At 40.2% G+C, this 12500-nt stretch overlaps 1 protein-coding gene across 1 annotated transcript in view; it reads left to right on the forward strand.

The window, feature by feature from the left end:
• Nucleotides 1-11677, forward strand: part of LOC135110488 (growth hormone secretagogue receptor type 1-like) — a 50914-nt gene extending 39237 nt beyond the window's left edge. The window contains exons 3-4 of the mRNA XM_064022849.1: nt 9797-9930; nt 10255-11677. Of these exons, the coding sequence (XP_063878919.1) occupies nt 10581-10997 (417 nt within the window). The 5' untranslated portion in view covers nt 9797-9930; nt 10255-10580 and the 3' untranslated portion in view covers nt 10998-11677. The remainder of the gene's footprint in view (nt 1-9796; nt 9931-10254) is intronic.
• Nucleotides 11678-12500: the final 823 nt, after the last annotated feature.

Genomic DNA, 12500 nt, shown 5'->3' on the forward strand with positions numbered 1-12500 from the left:
GGGAACCCACTAAAACAGACGTAATACAGTGGTGCAGAGAATACAGGAACACACCCAAAATACAGAGTTACAGAAAATACAGAAGGTTACCCAGAATATAGCGGTACGGTAAATACAGATCACCCAAAATAGTGTTACAAAAAATTATAGTCAGTACAGTCGTTACAATAGATAATTTAAAATGTAGTATTACAGAATATATATTAGAAAAAAAGAATACAGCGTCACAAACAACACAATCAAATCATTACATTAACACAAAAATAGTTAACGTGTGATGTAATTAATGTAATCACAGATGTCACCTGTTTAATTGTAGTGTGGAAATATCCTTTTTTTCTTTTTTTTTTCTTTTTTCCCTTCAATCATGAGTAAATGTGATGCTTTGCCTGTATTAACGAGAGTCTTTCATCATTATCATCACCATTATCGTTTGTGTTACTGTTAGTAGTAGTAGTAGTAGTAGTTGTGTAGTAGTAGTAGTAGTAGTAGTAGTAGTAGTAGTAGTAGTTGTAGTAGTAGTAGTTGTTGTTGTTGTTGATGTTGTTGTGTCACTGGCCATGTACAGTACGTATTTGACACACATACATACGGACACAGTTATAGAGAAAGGCACATAAACACAATTTTCTCTTGAATTTGGCTGATGAGAAGTTGGATAAAAGAGGATAAACAAGCAGCGCAAGAAGAGGAATCCTGCAAAGAAGGCTCAGGTAAAAAGGAAAATTGATTAAATAAGGAAAATAATTATACTGTTGAAAATCTTTCGTATGTTTCCTTTGCTGAAGAGAAATTTAGTTGAGAAAGTTTGAAATATTTAGTTACTCGCTCCAAAAAAATAAAATGAAACTCACAATGCGCAGATAAGAGATGGAAAAAGAAAAACAAAGCGAGAAACAAAATAATAAGCAAATAAAACTTGTAATAAGCACACGAACTATGAAAAAATAAAGAAACAAACGAAACGGTAAGCAAAAAAAAAATAATAAGAAAAAAGATTTATAACGCGAAAAGAAAAGACGAGAAAAGGAAAGAAACAACAACAACGAACAAACAAAACAACAAAATATCACATACAGATCGACAGGGAGAAAAAAAAAATGAAACCGAATAAAATATAAAGCCTGAAATAAAACTACGCAGAACCAAAAATAGAAAGAAAATACACAAAACCTTTGCTAAAAAAAAATAATAATAATAACCAAAAGATAAAGACCCGGAGGAGATAAAAGACTGAAACGTAAATAGAATACAAAATAAGACCATAGAAAAATGTAGCGATAAAAAAGAAATAAAAAAGAAAAGATTTACCCTCTCTCTCTCTCTCTCTCTCTCTCTCTCTCTCTCTCTCTCTCTCTCTCTCTCTCTCTCTCTCTCTCTCTCGTGGTGATGATGAAGAGGAGACGTCTCATCCCAAGAGGCGACCCTGCCAGGACGGAATTCTTGTCTCTTCAACCGCAGCGCGACCCAACCTAAGGGGAGAGATAGAGACACGAAAAGATGTCCGATAAATAGCCGACGAGAAGGAAAACGAGGATAAAAAGAGGATAAGAGAAGAGGAAGAGGAAAAGGAGGAGAAGGAGGAGGCGAAGTAGGACAAATATAAGAAGAAAAAAGAGATGGAACATAATAAAAACAGAGTTGGCGTAAAGTAAGAAGAGGAGGGATACGTGATGTTAGAGAGAGAGAGAGAGAGAGAGAGAGAGAGAGAGAGAGAGAGAGAGAGAGAGAGAGAGAGAGAGAGAGAGAGAGAGAGAGAGAGAGAATGAATAAAAACATATTTTATTTACAAGTTGTCACGTTTTGCATGATTATGACGTTCTCTCTCTCTCTCTCTCTCTCTCTCTCTCTCTCTCTCTCTCTCTCTCTCTCTCTCTCTCTCTCTCAGGTACACATAATCACCCTTAATTTCTTATTACCTAGCCATACTCACCTGTACCTCCCTTGTATTGTCATTATTACTACTACTACTATTACTATTATTATTATTATTATTATTATTATTATTATTATTATTATTATTATTATTATTATTATCATTATTATTATTATTATTATCATCATTACTATTATTCCTCTTCCTCTTTCTCTTCATTTATGTTTAGCGTCTTCAAACCGTCAGGGGGTGGTGGTTGTGGTGGGGGTGGAGATGGACTAACTGCGAACGAGGGGCAAGGAGAGGGAGGGACCGTGTACCCATGTAAGAGGGGCGAAGAAGGGGGACTGCGTGTACCCAGATGAGGGGGAGGAGATGGGGTGGGGGACGTGTCCAGGTGAGGGGGAGGAGAGGGGGTGGGGGAGGTGTTCAGGTGCGTGCTCAAGGTGTGGTCAGTGCTTTCCCACTAATTAGCAGCCTCCACACACTGGCCGCTGCCACGCAAAGGAGGCATACGTTGCGAACCTCTGGGTGCCTGGTGTGTCTGGGGAGTCTTGGGTGTTATGAGAGGCGTAATATTAAGTCTGGTTTGATTTCATGATGTTAACTCTTATTACTACTGGTTTTCGTTCTCTTTTCTCGTTCTCGCTAGTTTGTGTTTAGAGAAGGTAGGGAAAGCTTAATATTCAGTTTGTTTCGATGTCATGTTAACTGCTATTAATGCTGTTTTTTTATTTTACTCCTGTTTTTCTCCTGTTTTTCCTTCCTTTTCTTTCATTGTTTCATGCTTAGGATGCTGGGGCGTGTCTGGGAGGCTAGGAGAAGCATAATGTTGACCCCAATTTCATTTTTCTCTATTTTTTTACCATTATTTTATTTTATTTTTTTTTTACATTTGCTATTCTTTTCCTTTTTTTTTTGTCATTATTTCATATCAATACACTACGGCGCGTCTGGGAAGTTAGGATAGACATAATGTTGAATCTAGGTTAATTTGTCTTCATGTTAACTTTTACCTACTTATTATTATTATTATTTTTTTTTCATTGCTTAGTGTTTAGGATTCTCAGACGTGCTAATCCTTTCCCCCTCTGTGTATTTTTGTCACTCTATTCAACGATTTTTATATCTTATATTTACGCCATTAGTTACTCTGTTTATACTCACACTCCGGCCAATGCTGTCATCATCTCCAATGTTTATGAATATTTTTGCTCTCTTTTCTATCAGTTTGGTTTTATCTATTCCTGACAGGTATCTCTATTTCTTCCTTCCTTCCTTCCTTCCTTCCTTCTTTCATTCGTTTTTTTTTTCGTTTATTGTCTTCTTTAATAAGGCATGATCGGTGAATTTCTCTCTCTCTCTCTCTCTCTCTCTCTCTCTCTCTCTCTCTCTCTCTCTCTCTCTCTCTCTCTCTCTCTCTCTCTCTCTCTCTCTCTCTCTCTCTCTCATTAGGATCAGAGAGAATAAAAAGGAAAGGCATGACTGAGTTTTGTGTTTTCCCCTTCTATTTACTGACACGATCTCTCTCTCTCTCTCTCTCTCTCTCTCTCTCTCTCTCTCTCTCTCTCTCTCTCTCTCTCTCTCTCTCTCTCTCTCTCTCAACTTGAAAGGGAAGCCAGAATGAAGAAATTTGCTTTGCCGTCTAATTATAGCACTAAGAGAGAGAGAGAGAGAGAGAGAGAGAGAGAGAGAGAGAGAGAGAGAGAGAGAGAGAGAGAGAGAGAAACTTGATTAAAGTAGCAGGTCAAAATGTGCCACTCGTGCGTACAAAACCTTTTCCAGATTTTGATTGGCTAGGTGGAAGGGAGAGGCGGCGTCTAATTGGCTGGGAGAGCAGGAATGGCGACGTGTTATTGGTGCCTGAGTAAGAGGACGGAAAGTGTGGGCGACTTGATTGGCTGAGGGGGAGACAATAAAAGGTTATAAAATGTGAGTACCTTTCATTCTTCTCAACGGGGTGCCAGAAAGTCTCTTTTTTTCGTGATCTTAACGGGATAGCAAAACAACTACTTTTTCTGTGTTCGTAATGAGATATCAAAGCAACTAATCTCCTTGTTCTTAAAGGGGTGTCAAAACAATTACTTTTTTTGTGTGTGTTCTTAGCATGATAACAAAACAAGTACTTATTTTTTATGATGGGATATCAAAGCAAGCTCTATTTCTCTGTTCTCAAAGGAATATGAAAACAAATTCTTTGTAGTGTTCTTAACGGGATATAAAATTAAGTACTTTTCTTTGAATAAAATCTAAACACGAGATTTCTGTTCTCCAAGAATGTTTTAAAGTAAGAATCAGTGTCAGGATTTTTATAAAACGTGTTGGAAGTGGGAAATTATTTAGTGATTATGAAGAAAATTATCAAGAAAACTGCTACTACTTTTTCTTCGAGTAATATGCAAATACAAGATATATTTTCGTTTGTAAATTGAGAGAAGGAATAGTGTTAATAATTTGATTGGTATTGAAGGAAAAAGTTAGCTGAGGAAGAGAAGGAATAAAATAAGACACTTTCAGGGATACAGGAAATTAAAACGAATATAGCAAGATGCGAAAAGTGAAAAACTAGTAGCTACATACAGACAGACACACGCTGAGAGTTTTATACGAAAACTGTTATGAAGATGATATTTCTGCGTTGCTCAAGAAATAAGAGACCATAAATGTTTTAGGAATAGTGATGTATACCACGCGGGGTTATAAAACACACACACACACACACACACACACACACACACACACACACACTAATAATAATAATAAAATACAATCTATCTAAAGCCAGCAGTGCATAGAGAGAGAGAGAGAGAGAGAGAGAGAGAGAGAGAGAGAGAGAGAGAGAGAGAGAGAGAGAGAGAGAGAGAGAGAGAGACAATTTGCACAGAATTTCCTACCACAAAGAGTCAATATTTCCTCAAAACTTTCCTCGTAACTTTCCCTTTGATTCCCCAGCTTCACAAAAATACATGAACGGAAAACTTCTTGAAATAATGAAGTCCAGAAGGTAAGTATTGACTACTCATTGAACCTTAACTGGCGCGCCCTGTGAAGCTTAATGGTATCGCTTGGTGTGAATTTGGAATATAATTACCCAGAGGTGCTAACAAGAAAACCAGTGAGGGAATAGTACAAGTTTTTTTTTTATCATTATTTGTTTTCTTTGATTACTTCTCTTGCTTGTGATTTTTTTTTATATAATGTATTTGTTTGTTCTTTTCCTGTGTGTCTTTGTATGTCAATTATTTCATTTATTTTTCTTTCTGTTCTGTATTGTGTTTTTCTAGTTATTTATGTGTGGATTATGATGAACTGATGTCCAAATTTTTCATCCTACCCATCAAAAAATGTTCATTGTCTTCTTATTTGTAGTGGTGTGAGAATTTGAGGAAGTAGTAGTAGTAGTAGTAGTAGTAGTAGTAGTAGTAGTAGTAGTAGTAGTAGTAGCGGAGATGGTGATAACGATGGAAGTGATGATGGTAGCAGAAGTGTCGTTCTCCGTAAACACACACACACACACACACACACACACACACACACACACACACACACACACACACACACACACACACACACACACACACACCTTAATCAAGATAATGGACTGGCTCAGGTGACATTCCAAACTGCATACTCTTACATCCTTCTTTTTTTCCACACCCTAATAACGCCATCATCACCCTCACCACCACCACCACCACCACCGCCACCACCGCCACCACCACCACCATCAGTTTACATTACCATAAAAATAGATATAAATTATATAAAGAGAGAGAGAGAGAGAGAGAGAGAGAGAGAGAGAGAGAGAGAGAGAGAGAGAGAGAGAGAGAGAGAGAGAGAGAGAAAGCTGCTCGTCGTTTTGTCGTTTTCTTTTCTAAGGTCAAATTCTTCTCTTTTTCACACCGGATGAACAACACACACACACACACATACACACACACACACACACACACACACACACACACACACACCGTCCCAATATCGTGACGGGCCACTGGTTCCTCAAGATGACCGTCCCAGTGCAAGGATTTTTCGCTGATGCCTCCTGACTTTCCCTCCCATTTTTCCTCCCAGTATTGCTGCTGGTCCTGTTTTTGTTATTGTTGTTGTTGTTGTTGTTGTTTTTGTTGTTGATGTTATATTTCTTTTTGTCATTTCCTTTGTCCTATTTCTTCTTGTCATTTTCCTTCTTCTTCTTCTTCTTCTTCTTCTTCTTCTTCTTCTTCTCCTTCTTCTTCAATTTCTTTTTGTCGTGGTGGAGGAGGAGGAAGAAAATAGTAAGAGTAGAAGAAGAAAAGACATGGATGACTAGGAAGCGAGCGACAAGAAAAGAAAAAGAGGACGAAAAAGAGAGAGAGAAAAAAAATTTAAACAAAACAGAATATATAACGGAACAGGGAGAAGGAGAAGCACGAAGAAAAGGAAGGAAAGGATAAAAAGAAAACGAGTAGAAATAGAACAAAGCAGAGGGAAAACAAACGAAAGAGGAAGACACAGAGAGAGAGAGAGAGAGAGAGAGAGAGAGAGAGAGAGAGGCGGGGGGGTAGGCAGACGGCACAAATACAGCATACCAATTGTCAAAAACATTCCTCCCCTCATGTTTAGTCATATTGGGAAGGGAAATGGAGTGAACGGCAGGCAATTCCTCTCCCCTCGCCACCACCACCACCACCACCACCACCACGACTCTGTAATGTTTCGTGTGAGAGAGAAGTGAGGGAAGCACCGCCTCCCTCACCATTCTAGGGCTTTGTGGCTGAAAAATGACCAGTTAAATGTGCTTTGTTGATTTTGTGTTGTAATTTGATAATGTGGGAAGAGAGAGAGAGAGTGAGAGTTTGTGTTTGTGTTGGTGTGTTTGGAGTTTGTTTTGATATTATGACGTTTTATTTATTTATTTTTTTGTTTGTTTGTTTTGTATACACTTTTTTTCACATTCGTATGTTTTCTTTCTCTTTTTTTCTTTTTTAAGGGTCAAACGTTTCAATATTTTCAATTGGTGTTATGTATTTATTTGTTTATTTATTTACGTATTTGTCGATGAATTGATTTCTTTATGTTTATATATTCATTTATCTTTCTGTTTATCTATCTATCTATTAATCTATAAGCCTGTCTGTCTATGTATCTGTTTATTTATTAATCCGCCCGTTTTTCCATCTATCTATCTATCTATCTATATATTTATCAATTAATACATCTATTCGTTGATTTATCTGTCTAGATCTTTACTTGCATCTACTTTTTGTACTTTATATGTTTAAATTTATTATCTACTTTTCATATTTAACATTCTTTTTGACACTGTGTTGGTAAATCACGCTTCGCTCTGCGCGGAGTTAATGGAAAATGTTTATCAGGGATTCCAGTTTGGCCTTACTTTATGTGGCAAAACTATATATTGAATGACTTCCAATATAATGATTCCTTATATATATGAACATTGAATTAATTCCCCGTGCTCCATTATTGGGAAAGACGCACAATTATGAAGATTATCACGAGACAGACAGACAGATAGACAGATAGACAGATAGACAGAAAGAGACATAGACACACAGACAGACAGACAGAGACAGACAGACATAAACAAACACACAAACAGACTAAATTTATATTTGTCACAATAGCTACTTCTAATTTTTCTATTCACTGAAGCTTGAAAAAAAACATAAAGTTAAAAGTGGACAGACGCTTTGCAATTACAGGGAAAAAATAAATAAATAAATATTTCGAGCATGAAAATTTCATTTTTTTTCTTTTTTTTTTTTTCGCGTTTCCGGGAGGACAAAATGTTAGTAGTTTGGCGATATCAATTATATATTTTTCCTCCTCCCCTCTCAACCCCTCCGCCAAAAAAAAAAAAAAAAATGAAAATATTAATCATGAAAAAAGCTCCAACATTATTCCATTAATGTGAGTAAATTAGGTTTATTAGTTTTTTTTTTCATTTATCAATTTATTCTCTATTCCCGTTTGCCTTTTTTTCTTTTTTTCTGATTTCTTTTCCGATTTTGATAACAATTACCTAGAGAGAGAGAGAGAGAGAGAGAGAGAGAGAGAGAGAGAGAGAGAGAGAGAGAGAGACTTGTAAATAACTAATGTTTCGTTGAAAAAAGAAATGTAGAAAAGCAAGATGGAAACGAATTAGAATTCAAAAAAAGCTATAAAAATCTGGATGCTGAGGATAATGAGAGGAAGATGAGAAGGCAAGAGAAAAAAAGGAGAAGGAGGAACAAGAAAAAGAAGAAGGAATTAAAAAGAGTAAGATTAAATGCAAGGGAAACAGAAGCCAGAAAGATAAACTAGACACACAAATTAATAAATGTGAGATTCAAAGGAGAACAGAAAAAAAAGGTGGAGAAATACGAGGAAGAAGAAGAAAAAGAGGAAGAAGAGCGAAAGGAAAAAAAGAGAAAAAACAAAGAAAAACGTGGAAGAGAAAATACTATGAGAATCAAATAGCGAAACAGTAAAAAAAAAATAGAAGAGAAATGGAAGAAGCAAGAGAAGAGAAGAAGAGATTGTTGGTGATAAAAATTACATAGAATCAGTAATGATAACCAAACAGCAACAGACACGTTGGTCCTTACATAGTTGCTTGTGATATCATTCTTATTAACTTGGTAAAGAGATAGGATAAAGAAAGATAAAGAAGTAGAAGATTCCTCCCCACTGACCACGCCCTCTGAAGATGAATGGGGGGGAGGAGGAGGAATGGGATGACTATTGAAGGCGAGTATGTTATGAGTTAAACTTGCCAAAAATAAGGAAGGTGATTGAAAAGAAAGTTAATTGTGGATTCCAAGTCATTAAAAGTTGAGAGAGAGAGAGAGAGAGAGAGAGAGAGAGAGAGAGAGAGAGAGAGAGAGAGAGAGAGAGAGAGAGAGAGAGAGAGAGAGAGAGAGAAAGTACATTTCGTTCCACGCACTAGACTTTAATACACACACACACACACACACACACACACACACACACACCGTTTAGTATTCAAGTTTGTGGACACTTAATCCTTTCCATTACCGTTCCTTCTCCTTCTCCTCCTCCTCCTCCTCCTCCTCCTCCTCCTCCTCCTCCTCCTCCTCCTCCTCCTCCTCCATTGCGTCCTTTAGCTGTACTTTTCCCTTCTCACGGGCTTTGTTTTTTTTTTTTTTTTTTTTTTTTTCTCTCTTTTTTTCAGGGAAGTGAAGTGGAAGGTATTGTTCTTGGTTTCTCTCTCTCTCTCTCTCTCTCTCTCTCTCTCTCTCTCTCTCTCTCTCTCTCTCTCTCTCTCTCTCTCTCTCTCTCTCTCTCTCTCTCTCGTTTTGCTTTTTTTTCTATACATATATTTGCATTTTTATCTCTATGTTATTATCTTATCTTTTGATTTTGTATGTTTTTTTTTGTAATTAATTATTTTTTTCTCGTATTTCTCGTTTCTTTTCATATCTGTGCTCGTGTGTGTGTGTGTGTGTGTGTGTGTGTGTGTGTGTGTGTGTGTGTGTGTGTGTGTGTGTGTGTGTGTGTGTGTGTGTGTGTGTGTGTGTGTGTGTAAAGCTTCTCTTCATTTTTCTTGAAAGCTTCTCATGCATGCTGTGTCTGTCTGTATGTTTGTTTGTTTGTTTGTTTGTTTCTTTGTTTTTCGTTTGTTCGTTTTCTCGACTGTGAAGAACAAAAACTTCGTACTCAGAACGGGAACTTTGTCGAAAATGAAAATAAAAAGTTGAATCTCTTTATTCAAAAACTTATTTTTTTCTTTCCTTGTCTTTCTTTCGTTACTGTAATGTACAACCCAGCTTTTTTTACCCATCTCTATATGTATTAATTTTTATCTTTTTGTTTTCCTTTTTCCTGCATCCCATCGTTTTTTTTTCTATGTACCGTGTTTCCTTGTATGTATTGTATATGTATTTTTTACTTCTCTCTTTCCCTTCTTCCTAGCGTGCCGACTACAGAGTGGGAGCGTCCTGACGGCAGTGCGCGTCCTTCCAGCCCTTTGAACTGGAGTCCTGAGGGTCCTTTGAAAACTTGTGAAGGGTCCTTTGTTCCCGCGTAGGACATCTCTTGTTGGACAGGTAAGCTTCCTCCCCAGACACACTCTTTTTGTGTTGTTCTTTCAGGAAGGGGAGCAAGGAATGCCCCCTTCCCCATCCACAGCCCCCGCACCACCAGTGCATAGTTACTTTGCTGCGGGAAGACACGATCTGTTTGTTGTTTTGCGTGGAAAGGGAAGGCAGGTTGTTGTGTTTTCTTCATTATAAGGGAAGGGAAAAAAGTTTGTTGTGTGTAATTTCATCGCCGACAGACGCCCGAACGAGGCCTTCCCTTAACTTTGTGGTGTGCTCTCAAAATAAATCACGGCAGCAGGAAGAGGCTAACTTGTGTTGTATTTCTGGCAGCTCGCGGCCGCGGTTCAGGCACCAGCGTTCTGCTGCCGCTACTGCTGCAGACGGTGGTGAGGCTGCTGCAGGAATCCCCTTGTACTTGACGCAGCAGCATCTTCCTCCCGTCTCCCGGGGCACCGCAACGATCCCCGGGGAGACCCGCGCCCACCAGGTCTCGCGGGGGGGCGAAGGCGACGCTGCCAGGGTCAATGAAGGGTGAATGAAGAATGTGAAACGCAACACACCCTGACGCGCCTTCGGGGACACGGGGCGCCTCGCCTCTGACGGGGACGCCTCCCTCACTCTCGCCGCTCATTCACAGAGCCTCCGCTAGTCTGGCCATGAACGCAAGTGTGGGCGCGGCGCCCACGCGGCCTCCCGGCGCGGCGGGCTGGAACGGCACCACGGACGACCCTCTGTACGACTATCCGCTGGCCGGCGCGGAGACGTGGGACAACGCCAGCGGTGGCGTCGGCGGCGGCGGCGCGACGAACGAGTCTGAGTACGACTACGACTACGAGGCGGCGCTGGACACGTTCTTCTGGAGCCAGCTGGCGCCGCCGCTGGCCGTGTACGCCGCCACCTACGTGGTGGGCGTGGCAGGCAACGGACTGATCATCTTCACCATCTGCCGCTTCCGCCGCCTCAAGACGACCACCAACGTGTTCCTCGCCTCGCTCGCCTCCGCCGACCTGCTGCTCATCCTGCTCTGCATCCCCGTCAAGGTGAGTCGCCTCACGTCCCGCTGCGCCCCTTAAACCCGCCACACATCTTCTAAAAGGGTGATTTCCACAAGGCATTTAACACCCCCAATCAGCACAACTCAATCCAGCCTGGCACCCTCCCCCCTCCACACCCTCCCACCCTCCCGATCCTCCCGAATCCCCCTCTGACGGCCCTCACGGTTCTCCCACCCTAACGACCCAGACGACCTTCCCATCCCCTCCCGCCCTCCCCGAGACTGAGTCCTTCAGTTTACACACCCCTCATTCAAGGTCACGTTCTCCGCCTTCCCGCCTTATCAGTGCCAGTCACGAAAGCAAACTGTTGTCCTCCTCCTCCTCCTCCTCCGGCGTCTTATCTTCCACCATCTCCACCACCACCACCTCTTATGCATTAGTGTCTTTTTTGTCATTTTATTTGTCCTCCTCCTCCTCCTCCTCCTCCTCCTCCTCCTCCTCCTCCTCCTCCACTACAATCGCCCCCATTCTCATCGATGTCATCTTTGCGTCATTTTCCTCCTCCTCCTCCTCCCACCACCTCCTCGCCTTCCACCACCACCACCACCACCACCCCCTTCATTCGGTGTAAACAGGCAGAGTAAATGAAAACAAATCTTGTAAGCCAAACGCAGCTCCTGGGAAGGCGCCGCAGCAGCCCGCCTGAGCCCCGCCCCACATACACAAACCAGGGGGTCGTTAAACACAGCGACAGAGAGAGAGAGAGAGAGAGAGAGAGAGAGAGAGAGAGAGAGAGAGAGAGAGAGAGATTATTACAGCTACGTACATAGGTATATAAATGCAAAGAATAACAATAAAAAGATAGTTTGATAAGTGGACAGAAATAAAGAACGCCAAAAGCAGACAAACAGAAAAATACATACATACATACATACATACATACATACATACGTACATACTCGAGGCAGATCTCCAGGTAAACAAATATCAAAACACAAATACATAGAAAGATACAGATAATGAAATAAAATAAAAAAAATCGACAGAACGTTAGATTAGTAAACATGAAGAGAAGAAGATAGATAAGTAAACCAACAAAGAAAACGAGGGTGCGATGATGCAAAGAAAACGTAAACAGGTAAACAGCAATGCAATGCAACAAGTTTTTTAGTAATCTTAGAAACTTTTCCTGCATAATTTTCGTTATTGAATCGTGAAAAAAAAAGTTAGAAAAAAAGAAAAAGTAGAAGACGAAGTGAAGGAAAGATTTAAGTGTGTATGTGAGAGAGAGAGAGAGAGAGAGAGAGAGAGAGAGAGAGAGAGAGAGAGAGAGAGAGAGAGAGAGAGAGAGAGAGAGAGAGAGGGGTGAAGAGGAAAGAAAAGTTTGGATTGTTTTATAATCATTTTCTCTCTCTCTCTCTCTCTCTCTCTCTCTCTCTCTCTCTCTCTCTCTCTCTCTCTCTCTCTCTCTCTCTCTCTCTCTCTCTGATCCAACTTAATACGGGGATTGGACATAGTTTTGTTTACACGGCACTATCTCTCTCTCTCTCTCTCTCTCTCTCTCTCTCTCTCTCTCTCTCT

Source organism: Scylla paramamosain, chromosome 20, assembly GCF_035594125.1.
Source record: "Scylla paramamosain isolate STU-SP2022 chromosome 20, ASM3559412v1, whole genome shotgun sequence".
Taxonomy (NCBI): Eukaryota; Metazoa; Arthropoda; class Malacostraca; order Decapoda; family Portunidae; genus Scylla; species Scylla paramamosain.